We start from the raw sequence: 16,544 nt of genomic DNA, 5'->3' as shown, positions 1-16,544 counted from the left end.
ACTTCTCTCATCTATCTCCCACAGAGTTGCCAAATTGATCACTGAAAAGCCCAAGTCAGACCATAACATTCACCCACTTGAGACTCTCCAGCACTGCCCTATTTTCTCTAGGATGTGATACAAACTCCTTTTTGGCCTTTAAAGTCCTTCACAATCTGATTCCAACCTGTCTTTCCAGGCTGATTTCATGCATTGAACAGTTTAGCCAAATGGGCTGTCTTGTTAATCCTATTCCCTGTACAATTCCATACCTTTACACAGGTTGTCCCCTGTGCCTAGAAGACAGTCCTTCCTCACATCTAGACTTGGTAACCCCAGTTCCCTTCAAGACTCAGTTCAAATGGCACCTGCTATACAAGCTTTTTCAGATCCTCCTCCCCTGCCCCATCTTCAGTCGTTAGTGGTATGGTCCACTCAAAATTATTTTGTGTTTACATTTTTATATTAACTTATCTTGGTATGTATTGTTTTCTTTCCCCCAGCAAAACATAAACTCCTTAAGGGCAAATACTATTCTGTTTTAGTCTTTGTATACCCAGTTCACAGGTTTTGCCCCTTTTAGACTTGCTCTCTCCCCCTCTCCCCAACACTTGAATTCACAGGTTGTGTTTACTGGGGAAATCACTAACCCAGGTTCAAGGTACTCTGTAGATCTGCACTCCTAACACTATAACTCAGAGGCCCCCACAGATGTGTTTACCTTTCAATCAAGTCAGACAGAGGACACAATTAGCCCAAAGCAAAGACATTTACTAAAATGGCAAAGTAAGAAAAGAAACAACCAAACAAACATCTCCTCAGAAACCTGGGATGCAGTTTCCCTCAAATACATCAGTAGGATTAGAGGACACAAATAGAGGTCATGAGCAGAAAGACACACACTTGAGGAGCAGGAGAGTGTTCAAGGAGGATACAGAGACAGAGTAGGGGTTTAATGGAAGCTTCTGGTTGTTGTACAGCTGACCTCTTGGCAAAAACAAAAACAAAACAAAATGCCCTTGACTGTTTGCCATACCATCCACAATAGAAACTCTGCTCCTTCCCCTCACTCCCATCCTTCCCTTTCAGTGTCTCCTGAATCAGTGGCACAAGAGCCTTCTCTTCAGGTTATGTGGCTTCAATATCTCTTGCCTGGGATGTGAGTTGTTCTCCAAGCCCTGGACAGGTGACCTCAATTGGTTTAAGGCACACTATGGCATACAAGGCTTCCAGTTAGAAGCAACAAAATAGAGTAGGAAGCATTGCAGGCTTAGAGACCTGGGGTTTTATTCCAAGCTCTGCCAGGCACTAGCTATGTGATTATGGGTAAATCACTTCAACCTTTCTGAGCTTTGGTTTCCTCATCTGTGAAATGGGAATAAGAATATTTATACTACCTTCCCCATTGGATTGTCATGGTGATCAAATGAGATATGTATATAAAGGATTTTATGACTACTAAGGGTTATATAAATATAAATATTCTGTATCTATCTTTATATGGGGCTTCTGATGGCCCAAAGCAGGATGTAAAGGTGAAAAAAGTGAGGACAGAATTAGAATGTCCCAGGTAGCTGCCTATTCCAGAAATGAGGAGGGAAGGGAGTCTACATAGGTTTTTCTCTGTCTTCCCATCCAGCCTCAGGCTCTGCCCCAAGATTCTGTCTTAAGAATCTTAGATTGAGGCACAGACAGTCCAAGTGACTTGTTCTCCAGGGTCACACAGCTTACTGGTATCTGAAGTGGGATTTAAACCCAGGTCTTCTTGACTCCAAGGTTATACAACTTCATCTCTCCTATATAGTACACACTTCTCTTCCATGCAGGGGAATATCCTCAGTGTCTCATTAATATCCTAAGCTCATTCCTTCTGCAATGTCTTCATCTGTGTTGTTCTATCTGTTTGGAATGACTTCTTCTCTTTCAGTCCCCAAATCACCCACCCTTCACAGCCTATCTCAAGTCTTACCCCCTCACTGAAGCCTCTCTTAACCTCTCTGGAGCTCAATGATCTCCCCCTTCTCTGAACTTCTCCCCAGTGCACTTAGAGTCTGTACCATATAATTTAGCACTTAATCATCAAAGTATCCAGCAGGACTTCTTACTTCTAGAAGCCGACCTACAACAACCAAGCTATTCTGTAAAGAGATAAGAGGCAGCCTCAGAGTACTGCCCAGCAGAGTATGAATCAAACACAGGATTCCTAAGACCATCTCTAAGTCATCTAGCAGCCCTGATTCCATTGCTTGGGACACTAAGCCCTGCACTCACCTCCTTCTTGTCCTACAGAAGGGCCTGAGGGACTTGAGGTTATCCCCGGATTGAAGTCCTATTTATATTCATCTGCGGTGGCTGGCATTTTTTAAAAAATAGCATGCCAGGAAGTGGGGTTTGGGCCAGCACTGAGTTGTTCGTAAATCTTGCACCCTTGACCCACCAAGAAAAACAAGTCATTTATTTCCAAAGGTCTATCCTAAATAGGATCTTTAGAAGCACTGTTTATGGAAAATGCACCACCCTTCAGTGCCCATCACTATATATAAACATGAGCTCCTTAAAAGAAGGTACTCTTTTCAATTTGTATACTCAACATCTAACACAGTGCCTTGTACACAGCAAGTGTTTATTAATTGTTCACTGGATTGAGGTAAAATGAAAATGAAGGTCATTCTTTAAGTGGCCTTGCACTGATAGAACCAAAGTCTGGCAAAGCTTGTGGGGCTGAATGAGGCCACTCTGGGGTGCCTAGTCACATTCCAAATCCAAAGGGTTCCCAGAATTTCCAAGATTCGAGATTGTAAACCCTTCCAAGAAAAAGGAATCTTTTGGCATTTTCTAGGATCCATCACTGATTTCACATGAATCTGGAACCCCAACATCACTTGGACATATGAACCAGCTAAAATTTGGTTGAGGGAACCAAACCTTAAAACCAGTTAGAATTAGATGTAACTAACCATCTCACATCCTTACCCCTTCTTCTCACTCCATTTATGGTAGGTAAGCATGAAAGCTTGATGGTGAGATGGGTAACTCATTCCATTTAATTCAATAAATATTCATTAAAAACCTACTGTGTGTAAGGCACTATGCTAGATGTGGGAGGAAGGGGGGAAAGGAGTGGGAGGAGAATAGGCCAAGATAGAACATATCCACAAATAAGCAAATATAAGTATAAATATAAGAACATCCAAAGTAAGACAAAATAATTTCCAGAAGCGATGCTGATCATCAGGAAGGATATGAAAAGGCCTCATGCAGGACGTTGGATCTGAGCTCTGCTTTCTGGCTTGGACTTCCCAACCCACCCCCAAGCTCCAACAAGGAACTATCGATGTTTAATCAGAGGCTTCTTCGGATGCCTTGATCTTAGGAGAGGCTTAGACACTTTATCGTTAGTGACATTTAATAAGATGGCACGGCAGAGTCCGCTAAATATCACCCCAGTGATGTATTAGACCTGTCAAAGGTGTTCCGAGCAGCGAATCAATGAACCAGGTCTAATTTGGGGCCGGTCCCTGTGAGCTCTGGCAGAGCCTCCTTCCCAAGATTCCATGTCAAAGCTTTAAATGATACCAGGGCGAAGTCAGGTGGGCTCCCTGTGTTGAAGGGGAAATGGGAAATAATAGTCCTAAGAAAGTCAGTAATGACTAGCTAAAGCACAAGGAATATGTTGGGAAGATATCCAAGGTGGGAGCTTCACTTCCAAATGGCCAGATCCTGAGAGGCATGTTTGTTATTCATCAGTACTGGCTTCAGCTCATCAGCTCCAAAAGAGAAAGAAAAGTTCATTCCGTGTCCACCCACCTCCACCATCACCATCACCATCACCGTCACCACCACCATCACCACCATAGTTCCCAACTTCTACCACGTGAATCAACAAGATTTTCCACGTAGAGAAACAAAGTTATCCATGGAGGAATTATGTTGCTTAACTGATAAGCAAAGCTGGAAAGGAAAGAGAGGTGCCCGTGCATCTACAGTGAGGGAATTTGGGAAAATAAGTGGCTAATTGTGGGAATTCAGTGAATCACACTGACACTATCTGGTGACTCAATTCTAGAGCTAGTTCTGTTTCCTTTCTATCAAATTATGGGTCTAGTCCAGGGGTAAGGAACCTGCAGCCTCATGGCCACATGTGGCCTCGAAGCCACAGGTTCCCTACCCCTGGGTACAACTTCTGTACTGTGAGAAAACGTTATTCAGTTGTAGGAATTAAGAGAAAATTTGGTTGCATGTTTGAACCTAGCCCTGCATGGCTAGGAAGCTGGACCACCCTGCTCAGAGCTCCTTCACTAAGGACCTAGGTTATGCTGACCAGAAATCCAGGCAGATCCAAAGATTGATTCAAGGAGTTTTCTCACAATTGTGCAACTCAAGCAACCCCTATATCTTATCTGAAAACTGGCCCCACACTGAGTAATCAGTTAAGTTAATCAAAGGAACCATGTTCCTTTGATTGTTTACAGACACTGTGGGAGGTAGGACACCTCCTTTTCTGATTTTAGGGAATGGCACATGTTCACTCTTTCCCTCCCAACTTGGAAAGTCCCTAATCTTTCATCCAATTAGAAATCAGATTACCTAATGTTGTATTGTTTTCTTTTAATTAATTGGCCTTATTTGATTAGTTGTTTTTAATATATAGAAGTCTATTTCCCCCTGTATTCAGAGTCCAGACCTAAGTTGAAGAAGTCTGGTTCCCCTTTGTCAGGCAATTGGCATGCATTGCTTAATAAATTGATATGCTCAGAGGATAGCAACCTTTGAGACAAAAGTTAGCCTCAGTCATTTCATCTTTCACCCACCACAACAGTCCAACTGGACACCAAACTCAGGATGCGTATTCTCTAGATTCACAGTTGGGGCTCACACCACATCCTAAACTATGAACCAGTATGTCCACGGCTCCAGCCTGTGGTAGCCCACCCTGGACCTTCCTATGGAGGCTAGTGGAGGAAGGACAAGTGCATTTCTCAGTGTCCTGACCAGGATGGGCTTGGGGGGTGAGGCAGGGAGGCAGCTTGAACCAGAACGTATAGTGAAATTTTCAGCATCACCATTTTTCCTCAGAAATTGGCAAACACTATGAATCAGGGCTTGATTTATTGTTTTAACAATTGTCTAGACTTCTGAAAGTGATGGGAAAATGTGTGTTTTTTTAAGTGTGTCCTTTTTCAGAGCCAGTTGTTAAACATTTATCAGCACACTACTGCCTGGGTGTGAGGACTCCTGAAAGAAGAGAGGAAACCAAAACTTTCTTTTCTCCTTTCTCCCAGCCCTTACCCTATGGGCATGTGAAGAGCCCTCTAAATATATGCTCCCGCCCTGCCAAATTACAGGTTAGAGGGCTTACAGCAAAGTCACTTCCCCAAGAGCATATCAGGAGTGAAAGATGAAATCAACTGGTGACACCATAAAACCACAGAATTTCATATCTGGAAGAGACTTAAAGAGATCAGCTGCTGTGTATAGTGATCTCTGCATACAGCATCTGGAACACATTAATGCTTATTGATTGGTTGATCTATTCCAACCCTCTTCTGTTAAATACAGGCAATCTGAAACCAGTGGAGGAAAAGCTATTTTCCTATGGCCATTTAGTGACAGAGTCAGGATTAGAACCCATATCTCCTAACTCCCAGGCCAGTGCAACTGCCATTACATGGTTGTTCAATTGTTTCCAACCCTTTATGACCCCATTTGGGGTCTTCTTGGCAACTGGAGTGGTTTTGCCATTTCCTTCTCCAGCTCATTTACAGATGAAGAAACTGAGGCAAACAGGGTTAGGTGACTTGCTCACACTTCTAGTAAGCATCTCAGGCTGGATTTGAACAAATCTTCCTAACTCCAGGCCTGTTACTCTATCGACTGCACCACCTTACTGTCCATCATTACATGGTAGTGCCTCTGTTTGCTATCAGTCTTCTATCTCCTGCCTGCTACCCCCATCTCAATTCTGAACTTTGCTATGGCTAAATTTAATTTCAGAAGGAAAATGATTTCAAATGGAATACACCATAAGAGCAATTCTCGAATTTTTTTATATCACAGAAGCCTTTGGGCCCCTCTTCAGAATTTTTAAATGAATAAAATAAAACATGTCAGAAAGTAATAGAAACCCACTATATTGAAATAAAGATGTAACTTTTACCATCCAAGTTGACAGAGCTCCTGAAATCTATCCACAGATCCTTGGGGAGGTGGGGGGGAGGTAGATCAGAGCTTCTTGACCTGAGATGTATGATGGATCCCAGATTAGGAATAATCTACATGGGGCAGCTAGGTGGAACAATGAATATGGTTCTGGCCTTGGAGCCAGGAGGACCTGAGTTCAAATGCAGCCTCAGACAATTGATACTTACTAGCTGTGTGACCCTGGGCAAGTCACTTAACCCCGATTGCCTCATCAAAAAAAGAAACAAAAAAAACAAAAGAATGCTCTACAGCTTCATGATTTTCCCAATCCCCTAGCCATCCAATATTCCAGAAGGCAATTCCATCCCTGCCTTTCCCCAGCCACCTCAATGGTCATGTATGAATAACAGATAGCTTGGTGGGAGTAAATAGTCCTAAGAGTTAAAGCTTATCTGGCCTCTGCTGTAAGCAAATGAAATAGCCCACTTATTGTCCTGGCCTTAGACTATTCCTCTTCTATGGGACAGAACCCCTTGAAACTTTAGAAAAATGTTTAAACCACAAAAATGACAGTACATCTTCCATTACCCAACAGTGCATCAAGAATGCATTAGCTAAAAGTTACCCTGAGCAAGCTTGGTATATCTGGTTTAGTGCCTCCACTTAGTGTGAACTCTGAGTCCCTTGGTTTCTTTGACCCTTAATGTTCCCCACTTTTTGGTCTTTTGAAACACTCCTTTCTGGTTTATCACTATTTTGTCCTGGTAGACAGCTATTTGTCTCTTTAAACTATTTCTCTCTGGGACCTAACCTACTCTGGGCATAAAATCATAGACCTGTATGAGAGCTGGAAGAGATCTTAGAGATCATTAAAGTGAACCCCCTCATTTTCCAGATGAAAGAACTGAGAGAAGTGGCCTGCCAAAGGTCACACCATCACTTAGCAGCCAAACCATAACTAGGACCCCAGTATCTTTAATCTATTGTTATTTCTATTGCTCAGAACAACCATGATTTTTTCTACTCTTCTATCTATATGCTTTTTGATATCACAGGCTCCAATGGAAAGCCTATGCAGGTGACTCCCAGATCTACAAACCCAGCCTTCACCTCTCTCCTGAGCAGTCGTCCCTAATTCTCAGCTGTCTGCCTGACATCTCCACCCGGATGCACCATAGGAATTTCAAACTCAACATGTCCAAAATAGAACTCATTATCTTTTCCCCTAAGTCTATTCTTCCTCCTAACTTCCTTATTTCTGCCAAGGGCATCATCATTCCTCCCATCACCCAAGTTTGTTAACTAGGGAATCTTCCATGGCTCATCATTCTCACCCACCCCCAATATCTAATAAGATGCCAAGTTTTGTTGATTCTAGACTGTGAGCTCCTGGAGAGCAGGGACTGTCTTTTGCCTTTCTTTGTATTCCAAGAGCTTAGCACAGAGCCTGGCACACATTATATGCTTAATAAACACTCATTGAGTAACTTTCATTTCTCAGATCTGTCCCAGCTCTCTACTTGCCCCACGGCCACCCTAGTTCAGACCTTCCCCTTTCCAATCCACCATACATTGATATTCCTAATGCACAGGTATGCCATGTCACATCTTTAGGTCTTCTGTATAAAATGAAGGCTTTTCAGACATTTAAAGTCCATCATAATCTTTCTCCAGCCTAATTCACTAAACTGATCACTTTTCTCATGCATTCTACACTACAGTCAAACCAACCTCCTTGCTATTCCCTTTACAACTTCTGTCTCCAGACCTTTGCATAGGCATGATCTGCTCCTTCAAGAGTCCTTTCCTGATTCCCCTAGTTACTAGTGCTTCCACCCCACCTTTTCTCTATGAATATGTTATATCCCTCTAAGAGAATGTAAAGTCTTTGAGGGCCAGGATTTTCTGATTTTTTTATTTATATCCCCAGTGACTAACCTAGTACCTAACACATAGTAGACACTGCATAAGTGTTCGTTGTTTGACTGGTTGATCCAGGCTACCTCTTTCATGAGGAAATGTGGCACCTTCCTTTCCATCCACTCACCTCCAGTTGTCCACATTTAGGCCCAATCTCTCTCCTGAGCTCCAGACCCGTATCTCCAACTACCTCACGGACTTCTCTACCTAAAGAAGGTGGTCCCATTTTAATCATTTCAAATCATTTTACCATCTTGATCATCCTCTACCTGCACCTCAAATTTAGCATGTCTAAAATCAAACTCACCATCTTTACTATTGAAACAGCTCCCTCTCCTGACTTCTGTTTGTTGTGTTGTTGTTTAGTCTTGTCCAAATCTTCATGACCCCATAGATCATAGTGTCTATATAGTTTTCTTGGCAAAGATACTGGAATGGTTTGTCATTTCCTCCTCTGGTGGATTAAGGCAAACAGAGGTTAAGTGACTTGCCCAGGGCTATACAACAAGTAAGTGTCTGAGGCCAGGTTTGAACTTAGGTCTTCCTGATTCCAGGCCCAGCACTCTCTTTACTGAGCCACCCAGCTGCCTCCTCTCTCCTGATTATCATTTTCTGTTAATGCAAAGGTTCTTAACCTAGAGTCCACAAACTCTTTTTTTTAATTTTTTGAGAACTGTATTTCCACATAATTGGTTTCCTTTGTAATCTCATGTATTTTATTTTTGCATTTAAAAACATTCTGAAAAGGGATCTGTAGACTTAACCAGACCTCCAAAGGGGTCCATGTCACAAAAAAAGTTAAAAACATCTGTTTTAAAGCAGCCATCATTTTTCCAGTCATCACAATGCCTTCTCCTCCACCACCCCCCATACCCAAGCAATCATAAAAGCATTTCACAGAATCACAGAGTTAGAAGGTATCCTCAGAAGTTATCTGGTCCAAGCCCTAATAGAAATCATTAATCCCATCTATAATGTCTCCTAGAAGGGGTCACCCAGCCTCCATCATCACCCATGCCATCCTCTTCCATGTAATTATCTAGAAGTTGTTATTATATTGAGCTGGAATCTACTTTCCTATTAATCCTATTTCTACCCTCTAGGGTCAAACAGAATAAATTTAATCTATTTTCTATATGACAACCCTTCAAAGACCTGAATGCAGAAATCATACTTTCCCTAAGTCTTTTCTTTTTCAGGTTAAACTTCCCCAGTTTGTTCAACTATTTACCATTTTAATCATTTCAAATCATTTTACCATCTTGATCATCCTCACCTTGACACACACAGCTTGTCAGATATCCTTCTTCAAATGTGATGCCCACAATAGACAGATATGCTGACCAGGGCAAAGTAAAACCTGATAAGAATCTGCCTCATTCTGAACACAATGTCTCATTGTGTTAGGTCCCATATGACCTAAGATCATGGATGTTTTTGTAGTTACCATCCCATACTATTGACTATATTGAGTTTATCATCACTTTCACATGAAACATTGTCTAACCAAAACTCTCCCTTCCTATATTCATGAAAGTAATTTTTTGGACCCACACATAGGACTTTACATTTATTCCCCATTACATTTATTTTATTAGATTCAGGACATTTTTCTATCCTGTCAAAATCTTTTTTTTAAGCCCTTTCTGTCATCCCAACCCAATGGCTATCTCTTTCAGCTTTGCTTTATCCTCACACTTAATAAGCATACCACCTATGCTTTCCTCCAAGTCATTGTTAAGAATGCTAAACAGAAAAGAGCCAAAAACAGAGTCCTGGAGCATACCATTAGACACTTCCCTCCATAGTTACATCCACCATTAATCACCCCTTTGGTGTGGGGGTGGGGGTGGGGCAAATCATTCATGCAGTTCAGAACCCATCAAAAGAATTCTATCAAAACTCCTCTTAAACCTCTCAACCACACATTTCCTTTTCACTTTCTTTACTATCTGCTACCCTCATTACTTCTCACAAAGATGATGAAATAGTCTCCTAACTGGGCTTACCTCCTCTCTAGTTCCAGCTCCATCCCATTCATCCTATTTACCACTGCCAGAGTAATCTTCCCAATGCACAGATCTAATCATGTCACTCTTCAGTTCAAAAACATTCAGCAGCTCCCCATTGCCTATTTGAATTTCTATGGATTTTTCCATCATCCCTTCCTCTCCCAAGAATCTTATCGTTGGACAATTTCATTATCCTGCAAGACTGAATCAGCCTCGGTATTCACTCAAGTCTTATCACTACCCTCTGCCCCTCTAATTGGACATTCTGGCTAGAGGGCAGGGATGTGGGCTGCAGGGCCCCTATTCAAGGGGAGGGCTTAGCACTGTTTTCTCCCCACTTCCCACCAGCTACACTGCTTTTGGACTTCTCCAGTATGCCCCAACACTAAGTACCTCCCCCTTTTCCCCACCCCCCCACCTTGCTTTTCAGCTTCCTTCTGTAGGTTGTCTCTCCCCCCTCCCTCCCATTAGACTGAAAGATCCTTGTGGGCAAGAATTGTTTTTTTAAAACTTGTATTTATATCCCCAGCAGTGGTTGACACTCAGTAGGCCTTAATAAATGTTTACTGACAGCCTGATTATAGAACAAAGTCTAACCTCTCCAGCCAAGTATTCAAGAACCACCATAATTTGATTTTCTTATTTATTCCTCTCTACTCAGAGGTGTGCTGGTAAATGTTTAACAACTGCTTCTCCAAATAAAATTTGTAGATATACCTATGACATACTTGAAGTTTAATTTGCATTATTACATTTTCTTTATGATTTTCTTAAGTCTAGGCAGTCTGCAAAACAATAAAGCAAGCCCTGATGAGTAGCATTTGCCAATTTTCAAGGTGTAAATGATCACACTGAAAATTTAACAATCAGCTCTTCTGAGCCAATTTGAGCTAGCTCCAGCACAACCCTGCCTCATCCATAAATTTTGACTCCAAGCAGAAAGTCTCTCTCCCTCTTCTGCCACCTTCCTCACCCCCCCACCCCAACACCCCCACCCCCACCCTCACCCCTGCAGTTTGTTAGGAGCTCTCTGCTGAACTTTCACTTTTTTTCTGGCATTGTACATGATACAGAAGAAAGAACATTGAACTTGGAGCTAGAGTTCACATTCTGGCTCTAAATATATTAGCTATGTGACCATAGACAAGTAACTTAACTATTTTTAGTGCCTTGGTTTATTTGTAAAAATGGTGGGCAATAATCTTTCCATGACCTACCTCAAAGGGCTGTTGTGAGGAAAACATTTTGGAAACCTTAAAGCCCTAGGCAATGTGAATTATCTTCTGAGCTATTCATGCACGTCTCAGCACAAAGGAACATGGAGCATGATCATTTAAAGTATTTAAAGGGCTTTCAGGTCTTCATCTGAACCTGTTCACATTGGATTCAAGTGTTATTGTAGCAGAGGTTGGACCAGGGCATGCGTCACTGGGCAGTTCAGTGTATGCACCATGGAGTAGCCTCTGCAAACCCATCCCCTGAACATTCCACACACTCCAAGTCAACACTGACTACATTATAATTATGAGCACCCCAAGAAATTAAGAAACTCTGTGTGTGTGTGTGTGTGTGTGTGTGTGTGTGTCTCTCTCTCTCTCTCTTTTTCTCTCTCTCTCTCTCCCCCTCCTACTCTATCTCCCTCCTTTTTCCTCTCTGTCTCTCTTGGTCTCTGATTCTATCTCTTCTTCCCTCCCTCCCACTATGTCTTCTCTCCTCTCTCTCTCTCTTTCTCTCTTATTCTCGCTCCTCTCTCCTTTCTTTCTCTTTCTCTCACTCTCTCCCTTTCTCTCTCCTACTATCTCTCTCTCCCTTAGTCTCTCCCTCCTCTAGTCTCTCTCTCTTTCCTACTCTCTCCTTTCTCTTCTCTCTCTCTCTCAGTCTCTTATTCTGTCTCTCCTTCCCTCCCTCCCACTATCTCTTCTCTCCTCTCTCTATCTCTCTTTCTCTCCTCTCTCTTCTCCTCCCTTTCTCTCTTTTCTCTCTCCTCTCTCCTCTCTCTCTGTCTTTGTCTCTGTCTCTCTCTGTCTGTCTTTGTCTCTCTCTCTCTGTCTCTGTCTCTGTCTCTCTCTCTCTCACACACACACACCCCCACAAGGTCCACTGAGCTGCCCTGACCCTCCCTGGGCAGTAGTAAGCACCAGAGGCCTTCTCACCGGCACAGGTGGTCAGTCCGGCACACGTTCCGCAGGTCCAAGCAGTTGGGCTTCTCCTTGTCCTCGTAGGAGCAGCTGGGGAGGATGGTCTGCCGGCGGCGCTCGGCACAGGCCTGGTCGCGGCAGGAGCAGAAGAGCATGCGGTAGGTGTACTCGCTGGGCACCCTGTCAAAGAACTGGCGCAGGGCCTTGTGGCACTTGCGGCGGTTGCAGCGTTCAGAGTTGGAGACTTCACGGTTGCAGGTGGAGATGTAGGCGGAACGCAGCCTCTTACAGTTCTCGTTCAGGTTGCAGGCCTTGGCAGCGTCTAGGCAGTGGTTACTTTTCGCGCTCATGGCTGGGTCTGCCCCTGTCCCTGAGGAAGAGGAAGGGGGTCAGAGGTCATTGGGAGCATGACACAAAGGCAGAAATATAAATAATAATGAGCTCTCACAGCTGCACAGCACTTCATGCCCTTTAAAACACATATATATCATCCAATACCTCACGGTGTGACTGGGAGGGCAAGTGTCCATTGACAGGTGAGAAAGCTAAGCCCAGAAAGGGTAAGTAATTTCCCATCAGAGGGCTTGGGTTTGAATCTTAGCTTTGATCCCTTGACCTATGCGACCTTGGGCAAATTACTTCTACAGGCCTCAGTTTCCCCATCCTGATGATCTCTAAAGTCCAACTCTAAGTCAATAATCCTTCTTGTTTAGACTACAACCCAGTTCTACTGATTATTTCTACTCTACTTAATAATTATCACTATAATAACTGACATTTACTACAGACTTTAAAGTTTGCAAGCACTGCCCATGCATTATTTCATGTGATCCTCATAACAGTTCTACAAAATAGACACTTCAGGTACCCCATTACCCCCATTTTAGAGATGAAAAAACTGATGGCCAGAGAGATGAGTGAACTAAATCACAGGATCACAGACTGAAAGCTGGAAAGGGTCTCTCTCAGAAGCCATCCAGGCCAACTCCATCATTTTACAGATGAGGAAACTGAGACCCAAGGGCATTAAGTGATTTGCCCAGGGTCACACAACTAACAGCTATCAGAGGCTGAATAGGAGTCCCAGGTCTTGTGGCTGTAGGTCCAGCTCTGTGGCCGCTGTTCCCCCCACCTCAGTCTTGGGCTCTGTTCATTACAATACAAACTAGACAGCCCCAGCCAGTGCAGGATAGCTATGATTGACAGGCTCATAGAGGTAGAGCTGGAAGAATCTTAGAAGTTATTGAGCCCAAGCCCATTTTATAGATGAGGAAACTGAGGCCTAGAAAGGTAAAGTGATTTGCTCAAGCTCACACAAGCAGTGAGTGTCAGAAGCTGGATTTGAATCCCAGATCCACTGTGGCACACTGCCTGGCTTGGAGCAAGGATATGGCACAAACATGAGCTGAAAGTCAAAGCAAGAGATGGAACTGAAACATCGCTGGACAAATTGAGGTGTTAATGTTATTACTACGCCTCCACCCCCTATCCTGGGGGGTCCACCTGACTGAGTCCAAGGAGGATGTATCACAAACACCACCGTTACACCAGCGGCTGGGGATAAAAAGACAAAAATCAAAGAAATCACATTCCATCATGGAGAACAATGTGTATACAGATGATTACGTACAAAATAAATTCAAGATAATTTGGGGTTTAGGGAAGAGAGCTACCACCTGGAGGATGTCAGAAAAAGACTGATGTGTGAGGTAGTATTTGAGCTATATTTTGAAGGAAACCGGAGATTCTAATAGGTACAGGTGAGAAGGAAGTTCATTCCAAACATGAGAGCCAGACTGTGCAGAGATGGGGGACAGAAGGTGGAGTTGCATGTGGGATGAGCAGCAGGAATGCCAATTTGAATGGATCAAAGAGTACATGAAGGCAAGAGATGTATAATAAGGCTGCAAAGGTACTTTGGTGCCAGGTTTTTTAAACCCAGCATTTACAATAGATCCTAAAGGCAATAGGGAGCCAGTGAAGTTTACTGAGCAGAAGAGTGACAATCAAATCTGTGCTTTAGGAATATCACCCATGTGACCTTGGGCAAGTCACTTGAGTGCACTGGACCTCAGTTTTCTCTTCTGTTCAGTGAAAATGTTGAACTCAATGGCACTTCTGGAATGCAATCTCTTTCTTCTCAACTGGCATTTCTCCTTTGGCAAATAGCTTAGGTTCAAGTAGTTGCTAGATAATGACTTGGATCTATTTAGTATATGCTAAGTAAAGAAAACTAGAATGAGATTCAGAGGAACAGGGTTAAATTCACAGCTCTGTTGTGAATTTATTTTACTACCTAGCAGGCATTTAATAAATATTTATTGGCTGACTAATTAACTATCTGTGTGACTTTGAACAAATTTGTTATAGTTGTTGTTTGGTTGTTTCTCAGTCCAACTTTTCATGACCCCATTTGGGGTTTCCTTGGCAAAGATACTGGAATGGTTTGCCATTTCCTCCTCTAGCCCATTTTACAGATGAGGAAACTGAAGTAAACAGAGTTAAGTGACTTGCCTAGGGTCACACAGCTAGTAAGTGTCTGAGGACAGATTTGAACTCGTGAAGATGTCTTCCTGACTTCAGGCCTGGCACTCCACGAACTGGACCACCTAGATGCCCTAGAACAAGTTAATTCCCTACTATGTGCCTCAGTGTCTTCATCTGCAAAATGACGTGACTGGACTAGGCTCCCTCTGATATCCCTCATAGCTTTGACTCTCTGATCTATGGTTTCTGGGGTCCCTTCCAGATCTAAGTACAGGACCCTCTGATTGTGGTGTTCTCTGAGTCTTAGAAGCTACTAACAAGTTGAGCCTCCAAGATTAACTGGAGGTTTTGCACTGGCGCTCTCTCTCTCTCTCTCTCTCTCCCCTCTCCTAATTAGCATGAACAAGAATCTGACAAAGCATTTTATCATGTACGTAATAAGTGAATAGAATCCACTGAGCCCTTTGTACCCAGCCTTCCTTCCATCCCCTCAGCTATGCTCTTACCTCTTAGAGTCAGGAAGAGCTTGGTTCAAGTTCTGTCTCTGACCAATATTGATTGTGTAGCTATCCAGCAACTAGCCTCTGAGTGCCCCTAGGCAATCCTTTAAAGCCATAAGTCACAGATAGGTTACAGACCTTGTATTCATTTTGTATATGATTTTTTTATGAATCAAATGTAAGCTCCTTGACGGCAGGGATTGCTTTTTTCTTCATATTTCTATTATTGTTCAGTTGTTTCAGTCGTAAATGATTCTTCTTGACTCCATTTGAGGTTTTCCTGGCAAAGATACTAGAGTGGTTTGTCATTTCCTTCTCCAGCTCATTTTATAGATGAGGAAATTGATTCAAACAAGGTTAAGGGACTTGCCCAGTGTCATATAGCTAGTAAGCATCTGAGACCAGATTTGAAGTCAGGAAGATGAGTTTTCCTGACTCCAAGCCCAGAGCTCTATCTCCTTGGCACCTAGCTAAGCCTTTGTATTTCTAGCACCTAGCAAGTAAGTACTTAGTAATTGCTTGTAGATTGATTGATCTGCATTCCAAGAGAAATTCCCCACATAAGCATGCAAACCAAAAAAAGAAAAAAGGAAATCATAGGCCCACCCGCTAGATTGTGGGGATAAAACGATTAAGTCCTGTCTCTCTAAAGACTTATGGTGTATTTAGGGAAACAAGATCCATCAATCAACAAGCATTTATTAAGCACCTGCTAGAGAAAGGAAAGTGAAGGAAATAGGCATTTATTAAACACCTACTATGTGCCAAGTACCATGTTAAGTGCTTCTTACAAATATTATCTCATTTGATCCTCACAACAACCCTAGAACTAAGTATATTATTATCTCCATGCTACAGTAGAGGAAACTGAAGCAAACAGAGGTTAAATGACTTGCCCAGAGTTACACAACTAGTAAGTGTCTGAGGCTAGATTTGAATTCAGGTCTTCCTGATTCCTGAGTTCTACCCATTCCAGGCACTATGCTAGGCTCTGAGGGTTCAAGTCCAAAAAATGAAACTCTTTCTATTGGCCTATCACACATGAAACAGCACAAAACCATACATGGCAAATTATAATCAAGCACCAATTCATGGTATGTCCTAAAAGTGCTAAAGGCAATTCAGAGAAGGGGGTGAGTGAGGGGCAGGCTGTGCTCAACAACATGCCTGTCCCTACAATAACCCCAGAGAGGGAGAAAGGGAGAAGCTGTTCAAATCCCCTTCCTTTTGAGCACTGGGAAAGGATGCAGAAAAGAAGCAAAGCTACTATGAATGCTATGATGGGAACAGAGGCAGTGCTTTCATTCCCCCAGCTCCCAAGGTACTCACTGCCTTGCCAAGCCTCCACCACCAGCCCAGGATGGGGG

General features: G+C 42.9%; 1 protein-coding gene across 3 annotated transcripts in view; it reads right to left on the bottom strand.

The window, feature by feature from the left end:
• Positions 1-16,544, bottom strand: part of GFRA2 (GDNF family receptor alpha 2) — a 102,701-nt gene that overhangs the window by 56,423 nt on the left and 29,734 nt on the right. For all 3 annotated transcript variants that reach the window (XM_027865320.1, XM_027865321.1, XM_027865322.1), the window contains one exon: positions 12,206-12,560. In XM_027865320.1, coding sequence (XP_027721121.1) covers positions 12,206-12,560 — 355 coding nt within the window. The remainder of the gene's footprint in view (positions 1-12,205; positions 12,561-16,544) is intronic.

Source organism: Vombatus ursinus, unplaced genomic scaffold (assembly GCF_900497805.2).
Source record: "Vombatus ursinus unplaced genomic scaffold, bare-nosed wombat genome assembly UNPS02014778.1, whole genome shotgun sequence".
Classification (NCBI taxonomy): domain Eukaryota; kingdom Metazoa; phylum Chordata; class Mammalia; order Diprotodontia; family Vombatidae; genus Vombatus; species Vombatus ursinus.
This window is presented reverse-complemented; position numbering and strand designations above follow the sequence as displayed.